The sequence below is a fragment of the Podarcis raffonei genome, chromosome 13 (assembly GCF_027172205.1).
Source record: "Podarcis raffonei isolate rPodRaf1 chromosome 13, rPodRaf1.pri, whole genome shotgun sequence".
Taxonomy (NCBI): domain Eukaryota; kingdom Metazoa; phylum Chordata; class Lepidosauria; order Squamata; family Lacertidae; genus Podarcis; species Podarcis raffonei.
Window position 1 is genome coordinate 50,820,587 of NC_070614.1, and position 13,479 is coordinate 50,834,065.

The 13,479-nt window shown below is 47.7% G+C and overlaps 1 protein-coding gene across 1 annotated transcript in view; it reads left to right on the forward strand.

Moving 5' to 3' along the window:
* The window catches only part of LOC128399234 (arachidonate 12-lipoxygenase, 12R-type-like), a 39,396-nt gene extending 27,498 nt beyond the window's left edge, over positions 1 to 11,898 (forward strand). Inside the window, exons 8-14 of the mRNA XM_053360474.1 lie at positions 2,160 to 2,363; positions 4,064 to 4,150; positions 5,785 to 5,954; positions 6,748 to 6,869; positions 8,607 to 8,707; positions 9,881 to 10,051; positions 11,706 to 11,898. Of these exons, the coding sequence (XP_053216449.1) occupies positions 2,160 to 2,363; positions 4,064 to 4,150; positions 5,785 to 5,954; positions 6,748 to 6,869; positions 8,607 to 8,707; positions 9,881 to 10,051; positions 11,706 to 11,885 (1,035 nt within the window). The 3' untranslated portion in view covers positions 11,886 to 11,898. The remainder of the gene's footprint in view (positions 1 to 2,159; positions 2,364 to 4,063; positions 4,151 to 5,784; positions 5,955 to 6,747; positions 6,870 to 8,606; positions 8,708 to 9,880; positions 10,052 to 11,705) is intronic.
* The last annotated feature ends 1,581 nt before the right edge of the window (positions 11,899 to 13,479 follow it).

The window sequence follows — 13,479 nt, forward strand, 5'->3', positions numbered from 1 at the left end:
TGTATAGTGTGGAGGAAATCGAGTGGGGGCGGCAGTGGCGTAGCGTGGGGGTGCGGGGGGGCTGGCCGCACCGGGCGCAACATCTGGGGGTTAGGGTTAGGGGGCGCAAATCCACGGGTTAGGGGGCGCAAATCCATGGGTTAGGGGGCGCAAATTACTTGCCTTGCCCCGGGTGCTGACAACCCACGCTACGCCACTGGGGGGCGGAGGGAAGTGGGAGGAAGGAGAAAAGAATAATATGATGGATTGAGGAAATAGGAATGTAAATGTATGGGGGGATGGGGAGGAAATGGTGTTGGTTTTGGTACATCTGTATTGTAATGTGATATGTGAAAACCAATAGATAGATAGATAGATAGATAGATAGATAGATAGATAGAGAAATATACTTGGATTCGAGAGTGGATTTCATGCTCTTTATTCAGCTCATAGTGGTGAGGAGGAATGAAAGTTCCCCCAAAATATCTGCTTTATATACATTATTTACACAATGGTCTGCATGTGATTGGCTAATTCCGGAATTCTCCTGTAGGCCAATCAGGTTGCGGATTCACTTCCACCTGGAGCTGGATTGGGTGGCTCCTGCATGCCAATCGTACTGCTGCATTGTTCTAGGACCAATCAGACTGCTGCATTTTGGATCCTATTGTTCTAGACCAATCAGACTGCTGCATTTTGGATCCTATTGTTCTAGGACCAATCAGACTGCTGCATTTTGGATCCTATTGTTCTAGGACCAATCAGACTGCTGCATTTTGGATCCTATTGTTCTAGGACCAATCAGACTGCTGCATTCTGGATCCTATTGTTCTAGGACCAATCAGACTGCTGCATTCTGAATCCTATTGTTCTAGGACCAATCAGACTGCTGCATTCTGGATCCTATTCAACTCAGTACATAATAGATAGATAGATAGATAGATAGATAGATAGATAGATAGATGATAGATAGATAGATAGATAGATAGATAGATAGATAGATAGATAGATATTCGATGAGGCCAAGGAGGCGGTAGATTCTTAGCACACAAGGAGTAAACCCTACACAAATCCGGAATGCAGTCCCTAAGACAGTTCGATGGAGCCTTGTTCACCTCCTTCCAGCAACTCCCGCAGCCATGCTGGTGCCAAATGATGATGATGATGATAATAATAATAATAATAATAATAATAATAATAATAATAATAATTTTTATTTATACCCCGCTCTTCCCAGTTCAAAAACCAGGCTCAGGGCGGCTAACAACAAATTTAAAACACTTTAAAACACTTAATTATAAAAGCAGCTTAAAATACGCTATAAAAACATGAATAACAATAAAATTCAAAAATCAAAAATCAATCAATTCAGGGCTAGCTGGCTGAATTGGTCCTACTTGGGCCAGCGAGGAGGCCAGGGGAGAATTAGCTGTGGGGTCTCAGAGCGGGTGATCTTCATAAAAGGGGAGGGGGAGGGAAGAGAAGGGAAATAAAAGATCAGGCTGGATTCAAATTAAAGGCCAGGCGGAATAGCTCTGTCTTACAGGCCTGACAGAAGGAGGTTAAATCCTGCAGGGCCCTGGTCTCATGGAACAGAGCATTCCACCAGGTCGGAGCCATCACTGAAAAGGCCCTGGCCCTGGTGAAGGATAGTCTGGCTTCCTTAGGGCCCGGGACCTCTAAACTATGGCTATTCATGGACCTTAAGGTCCTCTGGGGGGCATAACAGGAGAGGCGGTCCCATAGATATGAGGGCCCTAAGCCACAAAGGGCTTTAAAGGTCAAGACCAGCACCTTGAACCTGACCCTATACTCCACCGGGAGCCAGTGCAACTAGATGTGCCATGGGGCAGTCTGCCTTCTAGACCAGAGTTAGGCAACCTAAGACCCGGGGGCCAGATCTGGCCCAATCACCTTCTAAATCCGGCCTGCGGACGGTCCGGGAATCAGTGTGTTTTTACATGAGTAGAATGTGTGCTTTTATTTAAAATGCATCTCTGGGTTATTTGTGGGGCATAGGAATTCGTTCATTTTCTCCCCTTCAAAATATAGTCCGGCCCCCACAAGGTCTGAGGGACAGTGGACCGGCCCCCGCTGAAAAAGCTTGCTGACCCCTGTTCTAGACAGTCTGAAGACACCCTCTGTTGCATCTTTTATTCTATTGTGATTCCCTCTTCCAGTTGAGCCAGCGCCCAGGTCCCCAAAGTCCCATTTTCTTACCCACCGACGAAGAGTGGATCTGGACCTTAGCCAAGACCTGGGTGCGAAACTCCGAATTCCACATCCACGAGGTGAACACCCACCTGCTCCGTGGACACCTGATGGCGGAAGTCTTTGCGGTGTCAACACTGAGGCAGCTGCCTATGTGTCACCCCCTGTACAAGGTGAGAGAGCCCAGAGGGGGTTGAGTTTGAGGCATTTAGCGGCCAGGGATATAGGGACGCGGGTGGCGCTGTGGGTTAAACCACAGAGCCTAGGACTTGCTGATCAGAAGGTCGGCGGTTCGAATCCCCGCGACAGGGTGAGCTCCCGTTGCTCGGTCCCTGCTCCTGCCAACCTAGCAGTTCGAAAGCACACCAGTGCAAGTAGATAAATAGGTACCGCTCCAGCGGGAAGGTAAACGGCGTTTCCGTGCGCTGCTCTGGTTCGCCAGAAGCGGCTTAGTCCTGCTGGCCACATGACCCGGAAGCTGTACGCCGGCTCCCTCGGCCAGTAAAGCGAGATGAGCGCCGCAAGCCCAGAGTCGGCCACGACTGGACCTAACGGTCAGGGGTCCCTTTACCTTTACGGGGAGGGATGTTTTCGACATCCTCTTTTATCTTTTGAAGGAAACGAACTGCGTCTGGGGGAAAAGGTTGCCTCTCTCAGCGGAGGCAGCGATGCCACCAGCCGGGATGGCTTTGAAAGAAAACTTTGCCCCCTCTTATATATATAAAAAAAGACATTGTGGGTATCTCATGAAGCTGAAATTTAGAAGATTGGGGACAAATAAAAAGAAGTTCTTCTTGATGCAGTGAATAGTTAAACTGTGGGACTTGTTCCTGCAGGAGGTAGTCAAGGCCAACAATCTAGAAGGCTTTAAAAGATGACTGGGCTAATTCATGGAGGGGGAAAGGGCTGTTGTCAGGGATTGGACTCGACAGGGGTGGGGTGGAGGGGAGAATCAGGGGGAGAGCATGCTATGACTTCAGTTACAAGACCTTTGTCTCTGCGTACTTTGAGACATCCCCCCCCCATCCTTACACGTTTTTTGGGGACAGGGGGCAGGCTCGTGTGGAGGACTCCCTGGTCCTGAATGGGGCAACTGTGCCCCTGAAGGACCAGGTGCGCAGCCTGGGAGTCATTTTGGACTCACAGCTGTCCATGGAGGTGCAGGTCAATTCTGTGTCCAGGGCAGCTGTTTATCAGCTCCATCTGGTATGCAGGATGAGACCCTACCTGCCCGCGGACTGTCTTGCCAGAGTGCTGCATGCTCTAGTTATCTCCCGCTTGGACTACTGCAATGCGCTCTACGTGGGGCTACCTTTGAAGGTGACCCGGAAACTACAACTAATCCAGAATGCGGCAGCTAGACTGATGACTGGGAGAGGCTGCTGAGACCATATAACACCGGTCTTGAAAGACCTACATTGGCTCCCAGTACGTTTCCGAGCGCAATTCAAAGTGTTGGTGCTGACCTTGAAAGCCCTAAACGGCCTCAAAGGCCCAGTAGACCTGAAGGAGCGTCTCCGCCCCCAACGTTCTGCCCGGACACTGAGGTCCAGCGCCGAGGGCCTTCTGGCAGTTCCCTCATTGCGAGAAGCAAAGCTACAGGGAACCAGGCAGAGGGCCTTCTCGGTAGTGGCACGCCCTCCCATCAGATGTCAAAGCGATAAACAACTACCTGACATTCAGAAGACATCTTAAGGCAGCCCCGTTGAGGGAAGTTTTTAATGTGTGGCATTTTAGTATTTTTGGTCACTGTGGAAGCTGCCCAGAGTGGCTGGGGGGACCCGGCCAGATGGGCGGGGTACAAATAATAAATTATTATTATTATTATTATTATTATTATTATTACACGTGTTCCCTTTCCGCTCCCCTCCAGCTTTTGATTCCTCACCTCCGTTATTCCATCCATATCAACGTGCTGGCCAGAACGTACCTTATCAGCCAAGGCGGTACCTTTGACAAGGTAAGTGGGAGACTTGTGGGACACCCTTGGAGGAATGTTTGGTGACCCCAGTGTGGAATGCCTTCCGCGCTGAGCCAGCTCTTCAGGACAAGGACACACAGTTATCTCTGTTCTTCCACATCCTACCCATTCAACCGCAGGGTGATTCGCAGCTGACTTGGGGAGTCTTTTCTGGGGGTGCCTCTCTGTTTTGCAGGGCTCTGAGGGCAGTCTTCTGTTTTGGAAATGCCCTGCTTTTGAAGGCTGCCCGGTTTGATTTAAGGATGCAGAACCGAAAGGAGGAGATTCAGTGGGGAGATTTGAGGTTTCCTCCCAAGGGAGCGGGTTGAGCCACAGGCCTCCCTGCCAGATTTATATGCATTGGGGATCGATCCCAGGTTAGTCTTCCTCAGAAGCTGATAGATGTAGCTAACTTAAGCCTGTTCGTTTCAATGGATGTGCTCTGAGTACAAGTTAACAGGGTACAACCAAATTTAGTAAAAGGTAAAGGGACCCCTGACCGTTAGGTCCAGTTGTGGCTGACTCTGGGGTTGCGGCGCTCATCTCGCTTTATTGGCCAAGGGAGCTGGCGTACAGCTTCCGGGTCCTGTGGCCAGCATGACTAAGCCGCTTCTGGCGAACCAGAGCAGCGCACGGAAACGCTGTTTACCTTCCCGCCGGAGTGGTACCTATTTATCTACTTGCACTGGCGTGCTTTCGAACTGCTAGGTTGGCAGGAGCAGGGACCGAGCAACAGGAGCTCACCCCGTCGCGGGGATTCGAACCACCGACCTTCTGATCGGCAAGTCCTAGGCTCTGTAGTTTAAGCCACAGCACCACCCACGTCCCACAACCCAATTTAAATTATGTCAATTCTTTCCTCTCTCTTTTTTGTAAAGTAGTCCTTATCTGGTTTTTTAAAAAATAGAAACTTATAACAAAATCAATTAAAAATACATATAAAGAGATTACTCTGAATCTCACGACTCCCACCCCATCCCCTCCATGGGTCCTAATATCAATCAGTCCATAATACACATTTTTTTATCCATCTAAATTGTCCATAGTTTTTGTTACATTACAAGTGTGATTAAAATCCTGCTAATGTTTTCATCTGTTTACAATGGTCTCCCGAATAAATTATTTTAAAATTCCCATTCTTTTTTAAAGTTCTTGTCCTCTTGGTTCCTGAGATTCCCAGTTAATTTTGCCATTTCAGCATAATCCATCAACTTGGTTTGCCATTCTTGGTCAAGGTTGTTTCTTCCTTCCATCTCTGGGCAAATAACATCCGTGCGGCTGTTGTCGCGTACATGAACAGTCTTTTCTGGTCCTATGGGATCTCGGTACCTATAATTCCTAATAAGAAAGCTTCTGGTGTTTTTTTTAAGCAAATGTTATTTTAAACAATTTTTTCATTTCATTATATATCATCTCCCAGAAAGTTTTTGTTACCTGACACTTCCACCACATATGACCAAAGGTACCTAAATTATAGCAATTGTTTCCAAGTCTATACATATAGATCAGCACTGGCAAGTGTTAGATTATACACGGGGCTGCCTCTGAAACTTCAGCTGGGGCAGAATTTGATGTGCCTCATTTGGGAGTGCGCTGAGTGGTCTTCTCTCCTCCCCACCTGCTTTTCATCGCAGGCCATAGCAACCGGGCGCCGAGGGTTAGCTGTGCTTCTTAAAAAGTGCCTGGACAACCTGACCTACACGGATCTGTGCCTCCCTGAGGACATCGAGGCCCGAGGAGTCGGTTCGCTTGCCGATTACTACTACAGGGACGACGGGCTTAAGATATGGGATGCCATTGAGAGGTAAGAGAAACAGGATTCGCTGGGTGCTTTCAGTGGAATGGCTGGAGTCTTCTTCATACATCAGCCCCATCCCCACCTGCCTGTGCACGCCCAATCTCAAACTCTGCTCCCAGTTTCCAGAGTGGTTTGCCGCCATGCGTGGGGTGGGGAGAGCTGCTACTCAAGAGCAAGGCATCAAAGCACATGTAGTGCACAGACACAAATCCTGGGAATGGTAATTCCCGCCCAGACCACACAACACTGGTCCTGAAAGACCTACGTTGGCTCCCAGTATGTTTCCAAGCACAATTCAAGTGTTGGTGCTGACCTTGAAAGCCCTAAATGGCCTCAGAGGCCCAGTAGACCTGAAGGAGCGTCTCCACCCCCATCGTTCTGCCTGGACACCGAGGTCCAGCTCCAAGGGCCTTTGGCGGTTCCCTCCCTGTGAGAAGTGAGGTTACAGGGAACCAGGCAGAGGGCCTTCTTGGTGGTGGCGCCCACCCTGTGGAACGCTCCACCATCAGATGTCAAGGAAATAAACTTTTTAGAAGTCATCTGAAGGCAGCCCCGTTTAGGGAAGTTTTGTATGTTTGATGTTTTAATATTCTGTTGGGAGCCGCCCAGAGTGGCTGGGAAAATTGTTGTTGCTGTTGTTGTTATTGTTATAGTTCATGCCTCACAGAGCTACAATTCCCAGCACCCTTAAGCTCCTAGGATTATTTGCAGGATGCCGTGAACTTTAAATGTGCTTTAAATGTATGGTGTGCACACAGCCTGCCTGGGGAGCCGGCCTAACTTCTCATTTTCCCCACAGCTTTGTCTCTGGCATCGTGGAACTGTACTACAAAAGCAACTTGTCTGTCCAGAGAGATTACGAGCTTCAGGCCTGGATCTGTGACATCTTCACAAAGGGCTTTCTGTCCAAGCGGTCGTCAGGTACTCCGCCAAACCCATTTCCTGCTGCTTCTCTGTTCTGCTCGCTGGTTTCCTTCCTTCGGGACTTGTTTAGACAGCCCGTCACATTTGGGGAAGCCTATAAAAAGTATCCGCTTCCCCACAGGCCCCTTAACTTGGCGGAGGAGCACAAAACGTAACGCTGCCACGCGGCTAACAATACCTCTGGTGTGCAGTCAGCTGCGATGCACCATTTCATGGAATCATAGAATTGTTGAGTTGGAAGGAACACGCAGGGTCATCTAGTCCAACCCGCAGGAATGTGCATTTAACATGAACATCTGTTTTATTATGCTCTTCAGCCATGTCCGAGCCCCAACGCAAGTCACAGTGTGAAAACGCACGAAGGAAGCTGCAGTTAGATTGGGGGTACTTGAAGGGTGTTGCAATAAAAAAAAATTAAGGTCTTATATATATAATAAATGTTCATAAATGTACCAGGCAAACACATACATAAATATATAAACCACATGTCTGAAGCAGCACAGGAAAACAGCCCTGGAACCATTTTGACTCCCAAACTGACCAAATGATTTCTCTGCAAGGTCAAGGAAAATGGGAAAACCTCCCCATTGTCTTTTCCTTCACAAATCCTGTCTTAAGGGTATGTCTGTGTATGAATAGGGTGAGCCTGTGACCTGGCTCAGGAACTATTTATCATTACAAAAGACTGGCCAGGCTCCCTAGGGTATCCAGTCAAGTGAGCATTAACAGGTAACCTGCCAGACAGGAGGTAAACAACGCACTCGGATTTCTGTTGTAGACCGCCCTTTCTGTGATGTAGGTATGATGTGTCTGGGGGTGTTCTTGGACTCCAGGGCTGGCAATTTAAAATGTCTATATAAGGGCAGGCACACCTGGGTTCTGGGTCCTCCTCCTTTCCTGCGTGTGAGGGAAGCACCCTGTTGCAACAGATCAATAAAGATCAGGCTTACTGCTTTGCTTCTCAATATTCTCTGGTTGGCCTCTGTTATTTTCTCCGACCGATGGAGAACCTGCAAAGGACTCTTGTGTCCCCCATAAGGGAATAAGGGCAGATTTTTGTTTATTACAGTGTGTAACAGCAGAGTCTCTAGACCCCTGGCAGTTAAAGCTGTAGATCAGGTTCCTAGGCCCTTTCCTCCAGTTGATGGGGGCAGGAGGAGAAGCTGAGGGACTTGGAGTGACGAGATTTTTGTTTTGGGGGGGCAGCCAAATGTTTTGTTGTTTTTAAAGGAAATCAGAGTTGTTGAGCTTTCCCCCTTGGATGAAAGCCAGGGAGTCCAACACTAGATGGCGCCAGAGCCAACAGCAGGCGGATTCTAGTTTTGTCTCTGTCCTTTTCCCTACTGAAGTTCTGTAACACCAACAGCGCTGGAGCTATTTTGAAATAGCATTGTCTTTGTTTTTTTTGTTTTTTCTTTATTTAGGTACATAATTTGATATATAAACTTTGTATACATGTTGGAAATTATACCATAATATGCCCTGTAATGTAATATGATAGTGTATACATATGTGACATAAGAACGTTAATAAAAAAAGAAAAAAGAAAAAAGAAAAAAATGGGACCCAAGATGCGTGATTGGGTTAAATCCCAGGCTGGTGGGTTTGGGCAAAAGATGGCCGGGGCTTGGACGCGCTAGCTCTCACGGTCCCCTTCCAACGCTACAGCTCTATGATTCTCTGTTTGGTTGAAGATACCTGTTGTAAAGGACTTGTCCTCTCGCTTCCGTACAGGCATCCCTTCCTCCATCCGCTCTGTTCCGGAACTCATCAAGTTTCTGACCATGGCGATCTTCACCTGCTCAGCCCATCACGCGGCCGTAAACAGTGGGCAGGTAAGTGAATCTGCTCTTCTTCCTTGCCTGAGCAGGGAGTATCTGTGTCAGAGATGTTTGAAGGTGCTGATTTCCATTCCGAAACATGCTCGTCTCTTTTTTTGGTTTCACAAGTTCATTCACACAAATAAAACTCTTAGAAATATTAGAATTGAACACGAGATTCTTCCGAATCTTTGGACTTCCCTCTGCGGGTTCTTTAAATAACTTTGGTGTTTAGTCGTGTTCGACTCTTTGTGACCCCCTGGACCAGAGCACACCAGGCACTCCTGTCTTCCACTGCCTCCCGCAGTTTGGTCAAACTCATGCTGGTAGCTTCGAGAACACTGTCCAACCATCTCGTCCTCTGTTGTCCCCTTCTCCTTGTGCCCTCCATCTTTCCCAACATCAGGGTCTTTTCCAGGGAGTCTTCTCTTCTCATGAGGTGGCCAAAGTCTTGGAGCCTCAGCTTCAGGATCCGTCCTTCCAGTGAGCACTCAGGGCTGATTTCCTTCAGAATGGAGAGGTTTGATCTTCTTGGAGTCCATGGGACTCTCAAGAGTCTCCTCCAGTAACAGAATTCAAAAGCATCCATTCTTCGGTGATCAGCCTTCTTTATGGTCCAGCTCTCACTTCCGTACATCACTACTGGGAAAACCATAGCTTTGACTATACGGACCTTTGTTGGCAAAGTTAAATAACTTTATCAACTGCATATTATAAGTTGATCCAAATTACAACCCTCCATTCTATCCAAAGTCTTTGTGTCATTGCAAGTTATTTAAAGCCCACCAGAGAGTTCATGCGTTTATAGTGTTCTTTTAAGTACATTCTAAGTTTTGATCTTCCTGATTTCTGATTTCCCGGTCAGTCTTGCCATCTCTGCATCGTCCAATGACTTCATCTGCCAGTCCTCCCTTGTAGCTATCTTCTCATCTTTCCAGCTCCGAAACGTGCTTGTCACAGCGGTGCTTCTGTTCCACTGCCATTCGACTTTTACAAAATGCAAAAAACAAAACACAATGCAATTTGTCTGGCTGCCTGCCAAAAAAGATCCTTTCTGATCTTTGGGGATAGTAAAACGAAACAACAACCGAAAGAAGGAGTGTTATGTTCTTCTGCTTTTAAAGCAATAGATATGCGCTGAATTTGCAGACTCTGTTTAACTTTCTTCTGTCCTCCCCTGGGCTGCAGTTTGAAATGGGTGCCTTCATGCCCAACTTGCCATCGTCCATGAGGAAACCTCCGCCGGACGTTAAAGCCCCAGTGACGCTGAAGGAGTACCTGGACATCATCCCCGAGATGAACACCACCAGCCAAGTCCTCGCCGTCATCTGGGTCTTGCGGAACGAGAATTTTGACATGGTAAGAAAGGAGGACCTGGGAGAGACCTGGGTCCACATCCCCACTCAGCCACAAAGCCGCCTCTCAGCCCATAGCTGTCAACCGTCCATTATTTGGCGGGAAAGTCCCTTATCCCAGCGCCGTGTCCCGCTGCTGTCCCTTATTGATGATGTCCCTTAAATTTCCCGGTTTTCAAAGGAAGCAGCTCCTCTCCCTCCCTCCCTGCCGGCCAGGGAGGAGGGAGGCTCCAGCTGCGTTGCTCGGCTGCGTTGCTCACCCAATAAGGAGTCTAAGAACAACTGGGGGGTGGAGCTTGCATGCCTTGTGCCGATCAAATCGGCTGCGTTGCCTGGGGACTCGCCTTTGCTCAGCGCTTCCCAGCGGAGAGGTGATGGTGGTTTCCCTTGCTGCATTCTCTTTGCCGGGTTGCTGCGCTGTGGGAACCACCGCTTGAGGCCTCGTTTGGCAGCTGGTTGACTAAAATCCCTAATTTTGGCTGCTGATCCCTTATTTTCGAGGCTGCTGGCCCCTTATTTTCAAATCTGTAAGTTGACAGCTATGTCTCAGCCTAAGCCACCAAGTCACCAGTAAATCACATTTCACCAGTGAAGTGAGCTCGCTTCATTCAAAGCTCAGGAGGCCCAGGCCTAGTGAGGACAGCAACTCTCTACCCCAATAAGGCAGTTGCAAGGACTGAAGGTCTACTCCTTCCCACAGCTCCCTAAGTCCTAAGAAACCTGAGACTGCTTCCCTTTGTCTGTCTCTGCTCCACCCGCTTCACACACCCCCTTTTATTTTGGCAAAGTAATAATCATAAATAAATAGGAATAAAAATATGCGCATCCCGCCACGGAGACCATTGTAACTATCCAACCTCCCAAAATTTCAACACCTCTTGCGATGGTATGACCCCTTTCCGTTTTAACAGTACAAATTCTGCAAACATAATAATCATCATCATAATTTATTATTTATACCCCACCCATCTGGCTGGGTTTCCCCAGCCACTCTGGGCGGCTTCCAACCGAATATTAAATACAATACAGCGTCAGACATTAAAAACTTTCCTAAACAGGGCCGCCTTCAGTTGTCTTTTAGAAGTAAAATAGTTGTTTACCTTCCATATCTCCTCAAAATCATTTCTCCTGCATATTCCCCGTCTTACCTTAATGGCACGTGTTAATTGATCATGAATAGCGATATCCCACACCTCTTTATACCATTCATTCAACGTTCATTCCCTACTAAAAAATCTACAACGCTTAAAATCTAAATCCGGGGACGGATTTTGTCCGGGGACAGATTTGTATATCCGGGGACCGTCCCCGGGAAAAGGGGACGTCTGGTGTTGTTGTTGTTTAGTCGTTTAGTCGTGTCCGCCTCTTCGTGGCCCCCTGGACCAGAGCACGCCAGGCCCTCCTGTCTTTCACTGCCTCCCGCAGTTTGGTCAAACTCATGCTAGTAGCTTCAAGAACACTGTCCAACCATCTCGTCCTCCGTCTTTCCCTTCTCCTTGTGCCCTCCATCTTTCCCAACATCAGGGTCTTTTCCAGGGAGTCTTCTCTTCTCATGAGGTGGCCAAAGTCTTGGAGCCTCAGCTTCACGATCTGTCCTGGACGTCTGGTAACAATAAACTAAACTGACCCTGCGTCCTTCTCTCTGTTCCTGTTTGCAGAGACCTCTGGGGCAATATGACGACGAGCACTTTGTCGAGGAGGAACCGAAGCAGCTCATAACGGCTTTTCAAGAGCGCCTGGCGCACATTTCCGAGGAAATCAAGAGCAGGAACAAGTCGATGAAGTTTCCTTACACCTACCTCTGCCCAGACAACATAGAGAACAGCACGTGCATATAGAAATCTGGTTTTGCAGCGCGTGCCTCCGAACCACACTGACCGTTCTGCGGTGCAGCCTTCCTCAACCCGGCGCCCTCCGGGTGCTCAATACTACAACTCCCCCCAGCCCCCAGTCCAAAACGTCCGGAGGGCCCCCGGTTGGAGGAAAGCTGCTTTTGAGTTTCTCTTTATGGAGAAACAGAAGCGCAGCCCCACATCGCTAGAGATTTCTTTGAGTGCAGCAGGCTAGGGCCTGCGATTGTAAACACAGGACAGGAATTCTGCAGCAGGCGGGCTCAGGCTGGCAGCATGCAACTTGAAGGTTCATAGAACCCTTTAAAAAATAATCCACAAAATATAAAGTACCTGTTCTGATTGGGGCAGCATCCTCCCTGGAGGAGCAGGGGTGCAGTTTGGGGCTGCTCCTTAGAATCACAGAATTGTAGGCAGATGACCTTTGGGGATCTCTTCCAACTCTATGATTCTGTGCAGGACGTATCAGGTTTAATCCCTGGCGTCTGACTGTTGCCAGCCAGTGTAGGCAAAAGTGATCTAGCCGGACCAACGGAAGGCAGCTTCCTATGTTCTCGTGCAAGCTCAAGTCTGGACTACTGTAATGCGCTCTGCGTGGGGCTGCCCTTTAAGATTAGTCTGGAAATTGCAGCGGCTGCGCTCTTCCTTGCGGAGGCGAGCCCAGCTGAAGCTTCTCCTGCACGTTACATTTCCTGTATCATTTCATACCCTTCCTCTCCCTCGTGCCGTAAAGGGATCAGGGGTTTGGAGAGGGAAGAACCACTTGCAGACAGCCAGGTTGCCGCTTGGCAGCGTGATTCGAACACAGAGCTGTGTTTGTTTTCCATTTGGCAGTGGGGGGTGGTGGTTAGAGATGTTTAGACAAAAAGGCATGGGGAGGTCATTAAAACACACACACAAACACACACAAAACAGCAACCCAAACCCATTTCAGGCTGTGAAAAGAAAATATGTCAATCCAGATAGCTTTGCGCCCTAGCGGATTTTTCAAACGAAAAATTCAATTTTCAAGCATACATAGTTTAAACCCGTTGTGGGCTTTGTGTCCCTTTGATTCCAGTAAGACTTCAAAATATTATTATTTTTATTTGTTAAATATGTATATTGCCCTTCATCTGAAGACCACGGGGCAGTTCACAGCATAAAAATCAAAACCAAAACGAAACAGTAACTCCCCACCCAGTAAGAGCTTGTGGATGCTGGATTGCGAATGAACTGCTTTCAGGTCAAGGCAGAAAACGCTGCATAAAAAAATAATAATTAAAAATCATTGCATTTTGGAAAACTACAGAGAAAGAATAAATTAAAAATTACACCTGAATACACAAAAAGAAAAGAAGAAAAGCAAAAAAAAGACAATAATAAAGAGAAGAAAAAGAATTAATGACGTACACAAAATTGTTCAAAGGATACAAACCGTAATTTGAACATTCTACACAAAAGTCTCCCAGAAAGAAATTACATTTATATTTCTTTTCTCCCTTTACAATCACTTGCTTTCTGTTCCAGTAAACTTGTTTGAATCCCTGTTACGTATGTTAGTTGACTTCCCTCTATCTCTTTGCGGCTTCGACACTTCTCA